General features: G+C 47.6%; 1 protein-coding gene across 2 annotated transcripts in view; it reads left to right on the plus strand.

Moving 5' to 3' along the window:
- scube1 (signal peptide, CUB domain, EGF-like 1) overlaps nt 1-17430 on the plus strand; it is a 591791-nt gene that overhangs the window by 338430 nt on the left and 235931 nt on the right. Inside the window, exon 7 of one of the 2 annotated variants that reach the window (XM_083632214.1) lies at nt 15979-16068. The exons of the other annotated variant lie outside the window; for it this stretch is intronic. Within the exon in view, the coding sequence (XP_083488340.1) occupies nt 15979-16068 (90 nt within the window). The remainder of the gene's footprint in view (nt 1-15978; nt 16069-17430) is intronic. 2 annotated transcript variants of the gene reach the window in all.

Consider the following 17430-nt stretch of genomic DNA (forward strand, 5'->3'; position numbering starts at 1 on the left):
ACACAGCGCATGTGCTGTGCGCCTGGCGGCCATGTTTAGAAAGTAGTTCCAGCTATCTATTTACCTTAAAAAAGAGTGTTTCTCTGCATTTTGCATATTTCATCTCGTGGTGAGTACGCGAGTCACAACATGTATATAGAAATGTGTGTTTTTAGTGACTTTGAATGGCTGTACCGTTTCCTCCAATACTAACTAAATGGACAAATGTCGCTCACTGTATACTGCACGAAGAGTGCAGGTAAAGGTATTGTGTATATTGGTTATGTACGGGTGATATGGCAAATAAGCAAAACTCCCAAAAAGTTGGCGTATCCCTTTAACGTTACCACCCTTTACTTCGGGAGGTGCCATTACGGTTTTGCCAGCGCAGATTGGCCGGTTACGTTGTCAACTACAAGGCAGGTCCCTGATTGGCCCGTGCACTTTGTAATTTCTGGAAATGGCTTTGGGCGGGCTGGAGGCCAGACTGATCCACAGAACAAAACAGAATGTGATGTCAGGTGATCAGGATGTCAGGTGATCAGGATGGGTTTTCCAGGCTACCGACTTCACGCGTTTATCCTGCATCTATCCTGCTTTACTGTCGGACCAAATCGCTGCTTTCTGTCAGCCAACTGCTTCCTTGTCATTGAAAGATGGCTGAAAAGTGCAAAACGTGGTTTTTCCACACAATTCTTTTTGGAAATGGAGTCAAACTGCAGCAGTGTTATTCAATAAATTTATTATAATAAATCTACTTGGATTAAAAAAAAGTGTCTCTCCTCTCTGTCATCTATGCCACATAAGAGTGGTCTGTGTGTGTGTGTGTGTGTGTGTGTGTGTGTGTGTGTGTGTGTGTGTGTGTGTGTGTGTCTGTCTCTCTCTCTCTCTCTCTCACACACACACACACACACACACACACACACACACACACACACTATACCCATCAGTACGTTTCAGAGGGTGTATTAAGTCAGGGCCAAGGATTGATCAGTAATGTGTTTGTGGCACTAGAGAAATAATAGATTTGGCTGAATGACTGACACGTCTCCCACTCTGAAAAAGAGTCGACTCGGCGAGCGCGGCCATCTTTACATGACTGTCAACATAACCGTGCTTCTGCATCAGTGTTAATTTTGTTGACTTATGGCTCAATTCCACCACATTTAACAGCCCTGCACAGCTCGTCCCCACTCGGCTCTAATCGTTTCGGCTCGATGGACGTTTTGCTTCCACCGCGGATCATCTGCCCCCACCCACCCCCGCCCCCGCCCCCGCATATCTGTCCTTCGCTTATAGCCGAAGTAGACATAACGTTACAATTAAATCCATCCACAGAACTTTTAAACTGTTTATGAAATACTGGTGCCTCTAAATGACCTACAGTGGACATGGGCGAATGTGACAATCGGCCAGGAAAATGGATATCACTTTGTAGTTAGTCAAACTCAGGCATGCGCTGCGCTGCGCGCGGACGGAAGAGGCGCAACAGAGTGAAGCCTGCCCTGTACCCCGCGGCCTCTCGGCAAGACCGCGGCTTCACCAAACACCCGCTGCGGCCTAGCGGAGCGCTGCAGCTCAACTAACTACAGGAGCTTGCTGAGCAGCTGACTTTTTTCACTCTGAAAACAATTGAAACCACCGCCACGACTTTATTTCACAAAGGCGAAGGCAGCAACACAAAGACTGATGGAAATAACATAACAGAAGAGAATGTAAGCCCACTAAACTGGTATGCAGCGCATTGACAGTCAGTAGATAGAGTAAACACGATTCTGCCTGGCCAATCAGTCGTCTACAATGTTTTCACGTCACCGTATGAACCCGGGTTGACAGAATAGAACCCCGACGAGGCAGGTACGAAAAGTAGCACGACTCGACTCCAATACAACCCGGGCTGGGACAGTTTAAACCGGTGGGATGAGACAATTTATCGAGTCGAGCGGAGCGGGATCGCGCTACTACCTGCGGTGGAAATGAGCCATAAGGGTAAAACTAAAACTAGACTAAAACAACCCTTTTCGTCGACTAAAACTGACTAAAACAAAGTTGTGATGACAAATACTATGGGGAAATCTATTGACATTTCCGTCAACAAGTAAGAACTCAACTAAAATGTTAGGGAGGGATAAATTAATCAGAATGTTTATTTTTATGATCCGCCCCGCCCGCGGGGTGGGATATCCGCGGTCAGTGTGGTTATAATGGCAGCCCGCACATCACTAGGGTGCAGGGACAAACCAACACACACGGTGCAGGGGCAAACCAACACACACAGGGAGCAGGCGCAAACCAACACACACATGCTGCAGGGGCCAACCAACACACACATGGTGCAGGGGCAAACCAACACACACATGGTGCAGGGACAAACCAGCACACACATGCTGCAGGGGCAAACCAACACACACAGGGGGCAGGGGCAAACCAACACACACATGCTGCAGGGGCAAACCAACACACACAGGGATCAGGGGCAAACCAACACACACATGGTGCAGGGGCAAACCAACACACACAGGGAGCAGGGGCAAACCAACACACACATGGTGCAGGGGCAAACCAACACACACATGCTGCAGGGGCAAACCAACACACACAGGGAGCAGGGGCAAACCAACACACACAGGGTGCAGGGGCAAACCAACACACACATGGTGCAGGGGCAAACCAACACACACATGGTGCAGGGGCAAACCAACACACACATGGTGCAGGGGCAAACCAACACACACATGGTGCAGGGGCAAACTAACAAACACATGGTGCAGGGGCAAACCAACACACACAGGGTTCAGCGGCAAACCAACACACACATGGTGAGAGACAAACCAACACACACAGGGTGCAGGGGCAAACCAACACACACAGGGTGCAGGGGCAAACCAACACACACAGGGTGCAGGGGCAAACCAACACACACAGGGTGCAGGGACAAACCAACACACACATGATGCAGGGGCAAACCAACACACACATGGTGCAGGGGCAAACCAACACACACATGGTGCAGGGGCAAACCAACACACACAGGGTGCAGGGGCAAACCAACACACACATGGTGAGGGACAAAAATACATTCACATTGAGCACATTTCCACATTTAGTTAATATCAACCATATTTGGAGCAGTCCATTTGAACCCTTGAGCATTGATTCTTATTATTAGTTAGGTTTGTTTTTAGTCACATGAGAAGAATGCCCTTTTAAATCGGATGACACCAACTAACCACACAGAGGACCCTGAAATTGCCAGACTCTGTCTGCTTCCAAGTGCAGTGTGGTTCAGTTCGTTAGGAATGTCAACGCAATCCGAACCAGCGATAGGAAACAGCAAAATGCACGATTTTATTGGTATTAGGAAACGGGTGCTGACATCTGATAGCCAGATACTCATACTTGGAAAGTCTAGCATAACAAAGTGAACTATGGAAAAACCACAGTTTGGACTGATTCAGCTCTTTTTCATGTGTTCCTAACTGCTATGAACACCAGGGAAGTTAAATCATGACATAGTGCAGACAAGTCCGTCATGCTTAGCCAGAGATGGGAAGTAACAAAGTATTTGTACTTAAGTACTGTACTTAAGGAGAATTTTCATTATACTTTGCTTTATTTTTCTGACAACTTTTTACTTTTATTCCCTACATTTTAACATACATATCTGTACTTTCTGCTCCTTATATTTTCAAAAGAGCCTTGTTTACTTTCAAATTAATGCAGGACAGTCAAAACCGAAACGATGTAACATTTATTTGTTTGTTTGTCTCCCTCTCATCTCGTGCTCTTCCTGCTTTCACACGACTACCGCTCCCTCTCTTCATGCACGGACTAGCTCGATTGAGCACCTCTTTCTCTCTCTCTCTCTCTCTCTCTCTCTCTCTAGTGTAGTGTGTCACATCACATCAACAATGTAGCCCAATGAGGGAGAAGGTGTAGATGTCATTTTAAGGATTTTAATGAGATACTAATTTGACTTTTTGTGTAGAAAAGCCATATCACATAAATTATTAATAAAATTAGAGTTTTTATACATCTTAAGACATCTTTGGAGGGGATCTCTTAAGTTTAATAGTCTTCAAATTATATTAATACGATGTGTGTTTCAGTTAGCAACAGCCAATATAAATACTTTTTACTTTTGTAAGACGAATCAGCGTGACATCACGGCAACAAAAAAGTACTTCCAGGTGCCACTGCAGCAGAAACTAGTACGGTATATAAAGCAGAAAAATTTACCAAACCAATGTTAAAGCCCCAATGAGTAACTTTTTCACCTTAAAGGAGAATTTCGGTTTTTTTGAACCTGGAGCCATTTCCTGGCATTAATTAAGATTTGGCCACTCACCTAGCGATGTCTGCGGCGTTTCTGGGCGTCCTAGCGTTGTTTTGAGATCAATATCGTCCAAGTCAGTCGTAAAATAGAGTTGATTTGGGGCCAAGTGGAAGCCTGTATTTCCTGCATCTAAATAGCTATTTTTCTTCCCGTTTTCGCCAAATATCGCCGTAATCAGATCAGTCTACATCCAGCAGAGTAATATTTCACCCCAGGCTGTTTCCTGGAGTGCACAGGGATCCACTACAGGGATCAAATTACCTCAAACGTGATCTAGGTCACCAAGTCTCGTGAAGTCCCGCGATACTTTCCTGTCGACTGGCCAAATACAGGCAGGACGCTTTGCGGTCGTGGTTTTAGCGTAACCTATGTGGGGTTTGGCGTAACCTATGTGGGATTCGAAAGAACGAAGGTTATGCCAAACCCCACATAGGTTACGCTAAAACCACGACCGCAAAGCGTCCTGCCTGTATTTGGCCAGTCGACAGGAAAGTATCGCGGGACTTCACGAGACTTGGTGACCTAGATCACGTTTGAGGTAATTTGATCCCTGTAGTGGATCCCTGTGCACTCCAGGAAACAGCCTGGGGTGAAATATTACTCTGCTGGATGTAGACTGATCAGATTACGGCGATATTTGGTGAAAACGGGAAGAAAAATAGCTATTTAGATGCAGGAAATACAGGCTTCCACTTGGCCCCAAATCAACTCTATTTTACGACTGACTTGGACGATATTGATCTCAAAACAACGCTAGGACGCCCAGAAACGCCGCAGACATCGCTAGGTGAGTGGCCAAATCTTAATTAATGCCAGGAAATGGCTCCAGGTTCAAAAAAACCGAAATTCTCCTTTAATATAACAGCTTTTTAGTCATTGAGGATGGTAGAGGTGACTTGTAACAGGGAGAATGTCACCTCTATTGGTCACACACCGCCCTCCAAAGGCCTCTCCTGGGACTAAGCAGTTTTGTGCCTGCGTCTCGGAGACAAGATGCGCGCATGCGCAGTACAGCGGGAGCGTTGTGTTCAGTAAACAAGGAAGTAACTCGATGTGGATTTGCTACGAAAATGACGTTTCATGTAACTATGGATTATTATTTCATCACGTGGTGAGTACCCGATGTCACAGCATGTACATAGAGCTTTCTGCCGCTGTGATTTGTTGACTTGTTGAACGGCGATATCGATACTAGTGCACCCAGAGCGCACAGTTTCTCCAATAGCAAAACTTGGAAAAGTTGCTGAATGGGGCTTTAATATCTCAAAAACTATACATCACATTGCTTATATGTTGGCATTGTGAGTGATAGCAGAAGTGGATAAAGGCTCTGATGTATAATAATGTATATGTATGTAGTGGTAAAGTTGTGTGAACTGTAGCAGTTTTAAAATGTGTGAATTTAGTTAACAAAAAACTGCTAGAGTGAGTTCCTGGATCCTTAGGGTCCCATTATAAAGGTTGAAAAACGTATGAAACATAAACTGCGATTTCTCAAACAGTAGAAAAGATCAATTAAAGCTGAATTAAGGTGATATAGAGTCTTAAAAGTGATGACTTGTTTAAAGATTGAACAGTGTCTAGCTTAAAGTATGAAAGTGTAGTTAGAGTTCAAAGAGGGCATGGTTTCACATTGAACTGCTGTTTAAACGAACAGCAGAACTCGGAAGTATAGCCAATCCCTTTGTTTACAAACATGCTGATTCGTCCTATACTCAGGGCCGTAGCCAGGAAGGGCAAAAGTGTGGACGATTCCAAGGGCCCTTGAGTGACAGGGGCCCCAAATGGCCAAAATGTTCCGCCGCCGCCCTTCGGACGGTGGCATCCGTGGGCCCGATGTGATATCCTTTCATGGGGCCCGAAATCCCTGGCTACGGCCCTGCCTATACTCTTGAGTACATTTCAGAGCCTGTACTTTTTTCTTTTCTTTTCTTTTCTTTTTTTTTTTACTTTACTTACTTTACTTACTTTACAAGTAACTGTACTTGCATAAAGAATGTGTGTACTTCTGTATCCTCTTCTCTGACCCGCTGCCCTCACCCCATCACCCCCAAAAAACGCTCCATCTCTTTCCATAACATTAAATCTAAAAAAAAAAAAAATACTTCTCTAACCTACTAATGCTACATGTGACTTATTCCTTCTCAAACTACTTCATACATGGTGCTACTCGAGTCTATCAAAAATATCTTAGCTGTCATTGATTGTGTTGCAATTGTTTTCTGTACTGCTGACAAAATGTGATATTGTAAGTCGCTTTGGACAAAAGCGTCTGCTAAATGACGTAATGTAATGTAATGTAAATCTGACGACCCACTCACTCTTTCTCAGTCCATATACTCTGCCCTCTCCCCTGACTCCGCCCCCTCCTCTCCTGATGACTACGCCATCATGCTCAACTCCATTCTTTCTGACTCCCTTGACTCATTGGCCTCCATGAAAACCACAATAGTCTCATTCACCACCTCCTGCCCCTGGTACAAACAACACATCTCCTTGTACCGTGATGCACTCCAAGCTGCGAAGTCCGCCCACTTCTCGACCCTCATCAACAGCACCAACAACAGAAACCCCTGCACCCTCTTCTCTACTGTCAAGAAACTACTCCATCCCCCGGACAACAAAGCACTTTCCTCCCCTGATCTCTGCAATTACAGCTCACTGACTGCTTCCATCACTAACTCCTCCACTCCCCCCCACCACTATCATCTCCCCCACCTGATTACTCACTCCACTCCTGTCTCTCTGCTTTCTCCCCCGCTGACTCCTCCCTCATCACTGACATCATCACTGCCTCTAAGACAACCACCTGCTCCATCGACCCCCTCACCAGCATTCTAACCAAGGCCTGCCTTCCCGCCCTCACCCCCACCTCACCGCCCTCTTCAATCAGTCACTATCACAAGGTCACGTTCCCTCTGTTTACAAACTTGCCACTGTCACCCCCATCCTTAAAAAGCCCACTCTCGACCCAGCCAACCTCTCCAACTACCGCCCTATCTCCAACCTACCATTCCTTTCCAAAACCCTAGAATGCATTGGCGCCACCCAACTCCACTCCACTCCAATCTCCAGTCCAACAACCTCTATGAACCCCTTCAGTCTGGCTTCCGCCCACTTCACAGCACCGAAACTGCCCTGGTCAAAGTCATCAATGATCTACTCATCTCTGCAGACTCAGGTGCCCTCAACTTTCTCATACTACTAGACCTCAGCGCAGCCTTTAATACAGTGTGTCATTCCATCTTCCTCCCAAGGCTGCGCCAACTGTGTGTTGAGGGCACCGCACTGGACTGGCTCACCTCCTACCTCACTGACAGGAAACTGTTAATCTCCCTCTCCGGTCACACCTCTACCTCCTCCTCTGTCATGCAGGGAGTCCCCCAAGGCTCAGTCCTTGGCCCCCTGCTCTTCATCTGTTACACACTACGCTGATGACACCCAGATCTAGATCAGCACAAAATCCATTCAGAACCCACCACTCACCCACATCAAAACCTGCATATCTGCAATAAAAACCTGAATGACCCACAACTTCCTCAAACTTAACAGTGACAAGACAGAACTTCTTCTTATCTGTACCAAATCCACACTCAGCAAAGCCAGACCCGTCACACTCACCATTGACAACACAACCATCACCCCTCCCCCCTGGCTCGCAACCTTGGTTTCATCCTGGACCCCACCCTTTCATTCATTCCCCATGTCAGATCTATCATCAAGATCTCATACTTCCATCTCTGCAACATCGTGAAAATCAGGCACTTCATCTCCCCACTGCTGCTGAATCCCTCATCCACGCCTTAATCTCCTCCCACCTAGACTATTGCAACTCCCTCCTCACCAGGATCACCTCCCGATCCCTCCATAGACTCCATTCAGGGGTGGCCAAACTATGGCCCGCGGGCCAACTGCGGCCCGCTGCCCGTTTTTAAGTGGCCTGCCATGAATTTACTTTTTTTTTTGTGTGCTAAAAACTTTTTTCCGTTTTAAAGTTTAAAACGAGAAAACGAAGATGAAAAAACGAAACGATAAAAACGAAGAAGAAGAAAAACGGAAAAACAAAAACAAAAAAACATTTTAAATGACCTCTGTCTTAAAGGCCGGCTTTCCTGATTTTCAACCATATTTGTGTCATTACAATGTCAGTAGTTGGATTAGATATTGCAGCCTTCACCTCCCCTCACTCAACCCTCCTGGCTGATATCCCTTATCAAAATATGTGAGAGTCTCACATATTTTCTTGACGCTCTGACGTAAAACGCGTCAGAGCGTCAAGTCCAGCCCTGCGGAAGAGAGCAGCTGTAAACTACAAGTGTTGTGGGGGTGTGCCGCCATGGTTCCGCCTCTAGAGGTCCTCCACGCCCCTTCACAGCTCCTGACGAAAAACAAAAGGCAGCCATCTTTTTTCACTGCATAGCCTAGGCTAGCTAATGTTAGCTCCCCTAGCTGCTTGCAAAGAACCATATCTCGGGAACGGAAGCAGCTACAGACACGGGACTGGCGGCATTGGAAAGCTCGTCAAATTTTACATCTAGTAGAAGGTGCGTTGAAGTTACGAAATCAATGCTGAGCAATGTACCCATTTTTACATGAAATAGTTACAACATCAGATGCTCATAACTCCTAGGAAAATGCCTTAAACTGCATGAAACTTTTTGTGTGAAGACATCTCCCGACATAATATACTTCGGTTTAAATTTGGTGCAATTTGGAGCCAAAAAAAATAATATTATTCTTCTTCTTCTACCAGTTTTATGTCGAAGCCTTCTTCTTCTTCTTCTTCTTTGAGTTTTATGGCGGTTGGCAAACATATATGTGCATTACCGCCACCTACTGGAGTTTGATATCAGCCAAATGCCTGAGGGGTGGGCGTGGAATAGAAGGCCACGAGCCCAGTGCATTGTGGGAAGTGTAGGATTTCTGCTCCCCGCTCCCGCCCCCCCCCCCCCCCCCACAGAGTGGATTTTGGTTGATTGCTCAGGCTCTGAACAGCCAATTCAAAAAATTTCAACGGATTCCAACTCCTTAGGGGCGTGAGATTTAATATATCTTCATATTCCCCGCGTGAAAGCCTTCCTTTAACCTGTTGGCACAGGAAAAGAACATTTGAAAACATACAGAAATACCCATTGTAATAATAGTTGAGCACATCAATAGAAATTAAATTGTTGATGGCACAAGGGTTTTCTGGTCTAATCCCCCCCCCCCCCCGCTTTCAGTATAAACAGGTTGAAAACTGCATATTGTTTGGCCCGCGACTCCTTATATTTTTCTGTATGTGGCCCACAACCAAAAACGTTTGGACACCCCTGCTCCAGATGGTTCAGAATTCAGCCGCCCACCTGCTCACAAGCACCCGGTCCTGGGACAACATCACCCCTGCCCTCTCCACTGGCTCCCCATCAAACAATGCATCACCTTCAAAATACTCCTCCTCACCTTCAAAGCCCTCCACAGCCTGGTCCTCCCTTATCTGACTGACCTCCTCCCACATCGCCCCACCCGAACCCTTCCGAACCTCATCCACTGTTCTCTTCACTGTTCCTCCATCCAAACTCCACAGCTTTGGAGATCGAGCATTCTCCGGAGCAGCCCCCTGACTTTGGAACTCCCATCCCAAGCCTGTCAGATACTCAACCTCACTCTCCACTTTAAATCCAGACTAAAAACCTATCTGTTCTCCCAAACGTACAACCTCCCCTATTAACCACCTCTTCCACCCATGTCACCTCTCCCCTCTCTTCTGCCTGGCCCCTGTCCCTCCCACACACTCCCTTCCTTCCTTCTATGTTTTCCATGTATCCCTGATTAGATGTGTTTATTGTTATTTATATCTGTTGCTTGTTTTTATTTGTTTCCTGTGGACTCATATTGTCAGACTCTTTGGGTTATTGAAAAGCACTATACAAAATAAATGAATTATTAATATTATTACTTTTCCCATCTCTGTGGTTAGCTGAAGTTACAGGGACTGGAATTGAGCTCAACAGTCACGTGACATTTCTTGCCCCGGAAGTGAGTTTCCCATTCATTTTCTCCATAGACATCTCAAAGAACCTTATATAATGAGTTTTAAGGCTGGAACCAAGCCACCCCGTGACCTACTGAATCATTAGTGACCATAAAACATTTCACTTGGAGCAAGAACAATTGGTAATTGATTATTTTATTTTTGATTTTATTTTTTGCTCCAACTGAAATGTTCTATGGTCACTCACGATTCAGTAGGTCACTGGTTGGCTTGGGTCCAGCCTTAAAACTGGTTATATAAGGATTTTTTCGAAATGTCTATGGAGAAAATGAATGGGAAACTCACTTCCGGGGCAAAATATGTCACGTGACTGTTCCGCTCTATAAACGAGCTGCTTCTGAATCCATGTGACTTTTGTTTTCAAGCCCTGGTTTGTTTGCGATCGGGTCGTGCGACTTTGTTTGCAATCGGGTTGTGCGACTCTAAACGAACCCGATGCAACGTCAACTTTTCCAGTGTGGTTCGAGCCTTCGTTCACAGCCACCACCAGCACAACCAAAAGACACAAGAGCACAGTTGAGTTGGCTTCTGATGATACAGCATTGAATCGCTGTTTAAACTAGAATCATGTATTTCTGTGTCGCACGCACGCACGCATGCATGCACGCACACACACACACGCGCGCGCACGTGCGCGCGCACACACACACACACACAATCTGATTGATAATAAAGATTTAATAAAGATTTTTATTTATGTGCTGTCCATCCTGCTGTTTGAACACTGGAAAACACCCCTCTCTCTCTCTATCTCTCTCCCTATCTCCCTTTCTAGATCTTCCTCTCTCTCTCTCTCTCCCGCCTCGGACAGCTACACTGCTGTCAGCGGCGGCAGGTTTTGTGTGTCGATAACCTTTCCTTTGCAGCCGCCCCCAAGGAGCAGCGGGACGTCCCGGCCACAGAAAGGCTCTGGAAGAGGAAGAGCAGCGTAACTCTCCCCCCTCTCCTGATGTCTCCTCTCTTTTCCCTCTCTATCCCTCTCTTTTACTCTCTCTCTCTTTCCCTCTCTCTCATATTTTGACGAGAGAAAGGACCTCTTGATGTCTGCGGTCCGAGTGTCCCAACTCGCTCTGCGGGCCGACCTTTGACCCCCACCCCCACAACCCCTTTTACTCCTTTTGTGTAGCGCTGTCCTTACGCTCTTCCTTCCTCCTCCCTCTTCCTCTTCCACCTCTGCTCCTCCTCTTCCTCCTCCTGCTTTCTGGTGATAGTAACTGATTGCCTGTCTTGTCTGAGCATCTATGCTAAAAAACCAAATCAGGTGGAAGTAAGAATAGACCCTGAAAAGGAATAAGCACCGTAAAAAGAGGAAAGAGTTTGACAGACTCTGGGTGGGGTGGGGTGGGGGGGCTGGGGGTGGGGGGGTTTCGCCTGACCCTGTGTCAGAACGGACATCTCAATTGCAGCCTGATCTTACCTAGAGCTCCCACTAACCAAACCCGACCTCCTGCACCCCCTCACATGTCCAAACCAAACCAAAACAACCAAACAACCGCCTCACCGAGCAACGCAAATCCTGTTAGCGTGCAAACCCCAGAAAACCCACAACGTCTCATCCCCACCCATTGATCCCCTTCCCATACACCTCAATAGAGCGCAATAGGGGCCGCCCCCTTTTGACCAGCTCTGGCTCCATGAAGTGAATTTCCCATTAATTTCTCCATTGACCTTTCAGAGAATCCTTATGGTCACCATTCATCTCAAACTGGCTAGCGTGGTTCCAGGCTTATTAAAGCTCTTTATACAGACATTACCCAGCTACTGTAGCTTGGCAGCACTGCTGTCATCTACTGTAGCTTGGCAGCACTGCTGCTATCTACTGTAGCTTACTACTACTGCCATGTTAAGCAGGGGGCTTTTGTAAAGAACAAAGAAAACATTTAAATAACAAGATCCCACTGTTAGTGCTGGCAGTACTGCAGCAGCACTGCTGAGGATTTTCTGAAACGTCAATGGAGAAATGAATGGGAAATTCACTTCCTGGAACCGGACCCGTTGAAAGTGGGCGGTCACTTTTGCGCTCTGTAGAGGAACCTGCACCTCCACCCCCCTGTAACCCCCCCTCCGCTCACCCATTCCAGCTCACATAACACTCCTCTGTCATGCCATTCCCATACTGCCTGCCTCCTCTCATATGCCCTATCATCCGCTGATCCGTCTGTCCGCTATCACCATCACGTCTGTCTGTCTGTCTGTCTGTCTGACTGTTTGTCTGACTGTCTGTCTGTCTGTCTGACTGTTTGTCTGACTGTCTGTCTGTCTGTCTGTCTGACTGTCTGTCTGTCTATCTGTCTGTCTGACTGTCTGTCTGACTGTCTGTCTGTCTGTCTGACTGTCTGTATGTCTGTCTGACTGTCTGTCTGTCTGACTGACTGACTGACTGTTTGTCTGTCTGACTGTTTGTCTGACTGTCTGTCTGTCTGTCTGTCTGTCTGTCTGTCTGACTGTTTGTCTGTCTGTCTGTCTGTCTGTCTGTCTGTCTGACTGTCTGTCTGTTTGTGTGTCTGCCTGCCCGGCTGCATGGGAGAGTCTCTGCATTCGTATGGTTTCCTTTTTTTATTCCTCTGTTTCTTTTCTTTCTTTTTTCCTTTTTTTCTCCCCCCCCCCCCCCCCTTTATTTTAATTGCAGTACATTATTGTTAATAACAACCCTGGTCCTTCTGTTTCCCTGCCAGTGCATTGGTTAGCACTCTCCTATTAGCTGTAGTAGTGTACAGTCGATTAAGTCTTCCCCCTCCTTGTCCTGTTGGCTCTCTAAACACCCCCCCCCCCCCCCCTCTCTGTGTGGGCCTCCCACAACCGCCTAGTCCTATATAGCCTCTTTAGGAGTGGCCCCAGACTCTTCTCTTCCCACTCCTCCTCAACCTTCCACCCTTCACACACACACACACACACACATGCACACGCACACACACATGCACGCGCACACACACATGCACGCACACACGCACATACACACATTTTCTCTCTCCAAAATGCACGCATTCACACAGACACCGATTTTTACACAGTCAGGCAAGTGGACGCACAAAATCCATGCAACCTCCCAATTCAACAATCACACACACACACACACACACACACACACACACACACACACACACACACACACACACACACACACACATTCACACACACACACACACACACATTCACACAGCCGCATCTCACCAGTTAGCTGAGCACCAGAAAGCCTCTATTCATCCCTGAGTGTACTTCAGAGAGTTCTCCACTTTGTCCATCGAGAGAGAGAGAGAGAGAGAGAGAGGGCCCGGGCTGGGGCGATGGAAGGGACATTAATTACCCCCTCATCCGAAATCCCCCCACCTCCACCCCCATGCCCCCCTTTCCATAGGATGTGTGTACATCAAAGGCATCCGCAGTCCTTTTTTTGCACCAAGTGCCGTTGGCCCTGCACCCCGCATTCACAGTGAGATGCTCATTCAGAGCCTAATGACTCAGGCCCCCCTCCCCAGCCCGACGCCCATCACAGCCCATAGCCATCCTAACACCGCCAAGCGCATATTTGCATGCCATCTTAACCATGACCTCACCCCCCAAACCCCCCCCCCCCCACACACACACACAACCATCTGCCCCTTCCTCTTCCTCCATCCAACCCAACACCCCCCCCTCCCTCCCACCCCGCACTATCCACCCCTTCAGCTTGGGAACGTGGTTTTCCAGCGTTGACTGTCAAAGCCAGTTGTGATGTGTTCCATAGACAAACAGGCAACCAGCGCTGCCCCCAGACTTTTTTTTCTGTGCATGACCTCCCCCCATTTCTCAATGTGTGCACCCATCCTTCTTTCATAATACTGTTGTCCCACTGTAGGCCATGGTGGGACTGTTTTTCCCTTTATTCCTCCTACTCTCTCTCTCTCTCTCTCTCCTCAATCTTTCTTCTCGTCATCTTGTCATTGCTCAGTTGTTTTCCGAGTCTGTCTGACCTCTTTTTGTCTCCATCGTCACCCCCTTTTCCTTGGCTCCCCGATGCCTTACGCCACTTGTCCTGGACATGCCCCCTCCCCGACCTCTTACGCAGCTTGTCCTGTACATGCCTCCTCCCCGACCCCTTATGCAGCTTGTCCTGGACATGCCCCCTCCCGACCCCTTATGCAGCTTGTCCTGGACATGCCCCCTCCCCGACCCCTTATGCAGGTTGTCCTGGACATGCCCCCTCCCCGACCCCTTATGCAGCTTGTCCTGGACATGCCCCCTCCCCGACCCCTTATGCAGCTTGTCCTGGACATGCCCCCTCCCCGACCCCTTACGCAGCTTGTCCTGGACATGCCCCCTCCCCGACCCCTTATGCAGCTTGTCCTGGACATGCCCCCTCCCCGACCCCTTACGCAGCTTGTCCTGGACATGCCCCCTCCCCGACCCCTTATGCAGCTTGTCCTGGACATGCCCCCTCCTGACACCTTATGCAGCTTGTCCTAGACATGCCCCCTCCCGACCCCTTATGCAGCTTGTCCTGGACATGCCCCTGCCCCGACCCTTACGCAGCTTGTCCTGGACATGCCCCCTCCCCGACCCCTTACGCAGCTTGTCCTGGACATGCCCCCTCCCCGACCCCTTACGCAGCTTGTCGTGGACATGCCCCCTCCCCGACCCCTTACGCAGCTTGTCCTGGACATGCTCCCTCCCCGACCCCTCACGCAGCTTATCCTGGACATGCCCCCTCCCCGACCCCTTATGCAGCTTGTCCTGGACATGCCCCTTTCCCAACCCCTTACGCAGCTTGTCCTGGACATGCCCCTTTCCCGACCCTTACGCAGCTTATCCTGGACATGCCCCCTCCCCGACCCCTTACGCAGCTTGTCCTGGACATGCCCCCTCCCCGACCCCTTACGCAGCTTGTCCTGGACATGCCCCTTTCCCAACCCCTTACGCAGCTTGTCCTGGACATGCCCCTTTCCCGACCCTTACGCAGCTTGTCCTGGACATGCCCCCTCCCCGACCTCTTACGCAGCTTGTCCTGGACATGCCCCTTTCCCGACCCTTACGCAGCTTGTCCTGGACATGTTTGCTCATTTTGCCTCCCTCCCCGTGTCCTCCCTCCTCTCTTTCTCTTCTTCCTTGTCCGTCCTAATGCGAGGGAGTCATTGCTGACAAAGTGTGGCCATTTGATATGGAAGACAGAAACACCATCGGCGACAACAGCAACGTCAACATCAGAAACACCCCCGTGCCCCCTAGCCTCCACTCCAACTCCACCCCACCCCCCAAAAAACTCGCATTTTTAAAGTATCATCACCTCTTGATTTTATTTTTGTTTTTGTTTTATTTGTCCTCCCTGAACCCTCCCCCCTCCACCACCCCCCCTTCCTACCTACCTACTGATCATTTTTCACTTATTTTATTTTATTTTATTTTATTTCTATTTTATTTTGATTTATTTTATTTTGTTTTGTTTTATTTTATTTAAAAAATTTTGCTCTGTGGGATTTTATCATTTGATTGGGGATTAACACTCTAACAGGGATTTTGGCGCTTCTTCATCGCTTCTTGCTTCTTGGCTTTTTTTTTTTTTGCTCAAACGCCAAGAGGGGCTGAAGGTCTGGTCATTTGGGCTTCTTCATTAACCTGCTGCTGACTGTTTGTCCCCTTGTCACTTGTGTTTTAGAGAAAGATGAGGCTGCAATTGAGAGCTCTGAGTTCAATGCCACGTCAGTAGCTGATGTGGACAAGAGGGTGAAACGGCGGCTACTTATGGGTAACTCTTTTCTTCCTCTTTCTATGTGTTGCCATGGCGCTTGTGCTTGTATCCCCGACTCTACTCCTCCTCCTCGTCCTCCTCTCTCTGTCTTTATTTTTTATTTATTTTTTATTGTAATTTTTTTTTTACCCGGTGCCCACTGTGTCTACTCCCAAGGTCACAGTGTTGTTGTAACTGTATCTATCATGAAGAAAAAAGGAGAGAAAAAAGAGGTCGCTGTTTTCCTTTAGACCCTTCCTCCCCGCCTGGTAAAAAGCCACCCTGATCACGTGACCTCGCAGTCTGTTTCACTCTACGTATCAGTCTGGACCTCCAGCCGCTCACATCGATTTCAGTGAGCGGGAGTACTCGCCTTGACAAACAACTCCTTCAGCCAATCAGCGTCGACAAATCCAATCCGAAGTTGGAAGAACGGCAAAAACGTATTTTCCACTGAGAAACTCTGCTGGTGCATACGCTTGTTCTTGTTTAATTGTTGTTATTGCGTCTATTTCTGCAATAACTGCGCTATGGCTGTGTTTACTATGCTAACGTGAATGTTGCCGCTCATTGCTTCGGGAGAAGCCATTACTGATTGGCAGGTTACATTGTCAACTATGTCGCAGGTCGCTGATTGGCCCGGTTACATTTTAATTTGTGGAAATGGCTGGGGGCGGGCAGAAGTCCAAACTGATCCGTGGAGCGAAACATAATGTGAGGTCACGTGATCAGGGTGGTTTTAGCAGGCTACACCTCCCCAACTCTACCTGTGATATTTCGGGATGGCTCTAGGTTTCTCTCAATAACTAACATTGGCTTAGTTGCACCTCATTCTAAACGTTTCATGGGCACGGTCAGGTCAGGACATCTTTGACAAAACCCTTGAAAATAGACTCCGATTACTCCATGATTACAGAACCCTGATAATGTACACAAAACCTTTCCATGGTGTACTTTGCACAAGGTTCTACACAATCCATACCAATAATGCCAACACCAAATATCATTTGGTCACCAAATATAATTTGGTGTTGTTGGAAATGTTTAAACTCTCAATAGATCCCGGCCCCGTCATCTTAGTCCAGGAATCTGTTGAGCCTTGTGTTCAATCACGCTTGTCATCCAGAAGTCAGAGAACTGGACAACACAGCAACCAAATGGATGTATTGTGAATTTGGGTCACTGCTCTCAATAATAAACATAATTTATTTTTCCGCTGCTTTTGGAGACTCTTTATTCCTCCACTACTTCCAGATGCTGGCTTTGATTGAATAAAGGCCTCAACATTTGCCTAAACTTCTTCATGTCAAGGACAGCCCAAATTGGTGCACATTAGAAGATGAGAACGTTGTTTATCATTAGATGTGACTTAGAGAATTG

This window comes from Poromitra crassiceps (assembly GCF_964638095.1).
Source record: "Poromitra crassiceps genome assembly, chromosome: 2".
Classification (NCBI taxonomy): domain Eukaryota; kingdom Metazoa; phylum Chordata; class Actinopteri; order Beryciformes; family Melamphaidae; genus Poromitra; species Poromitra crassiceps.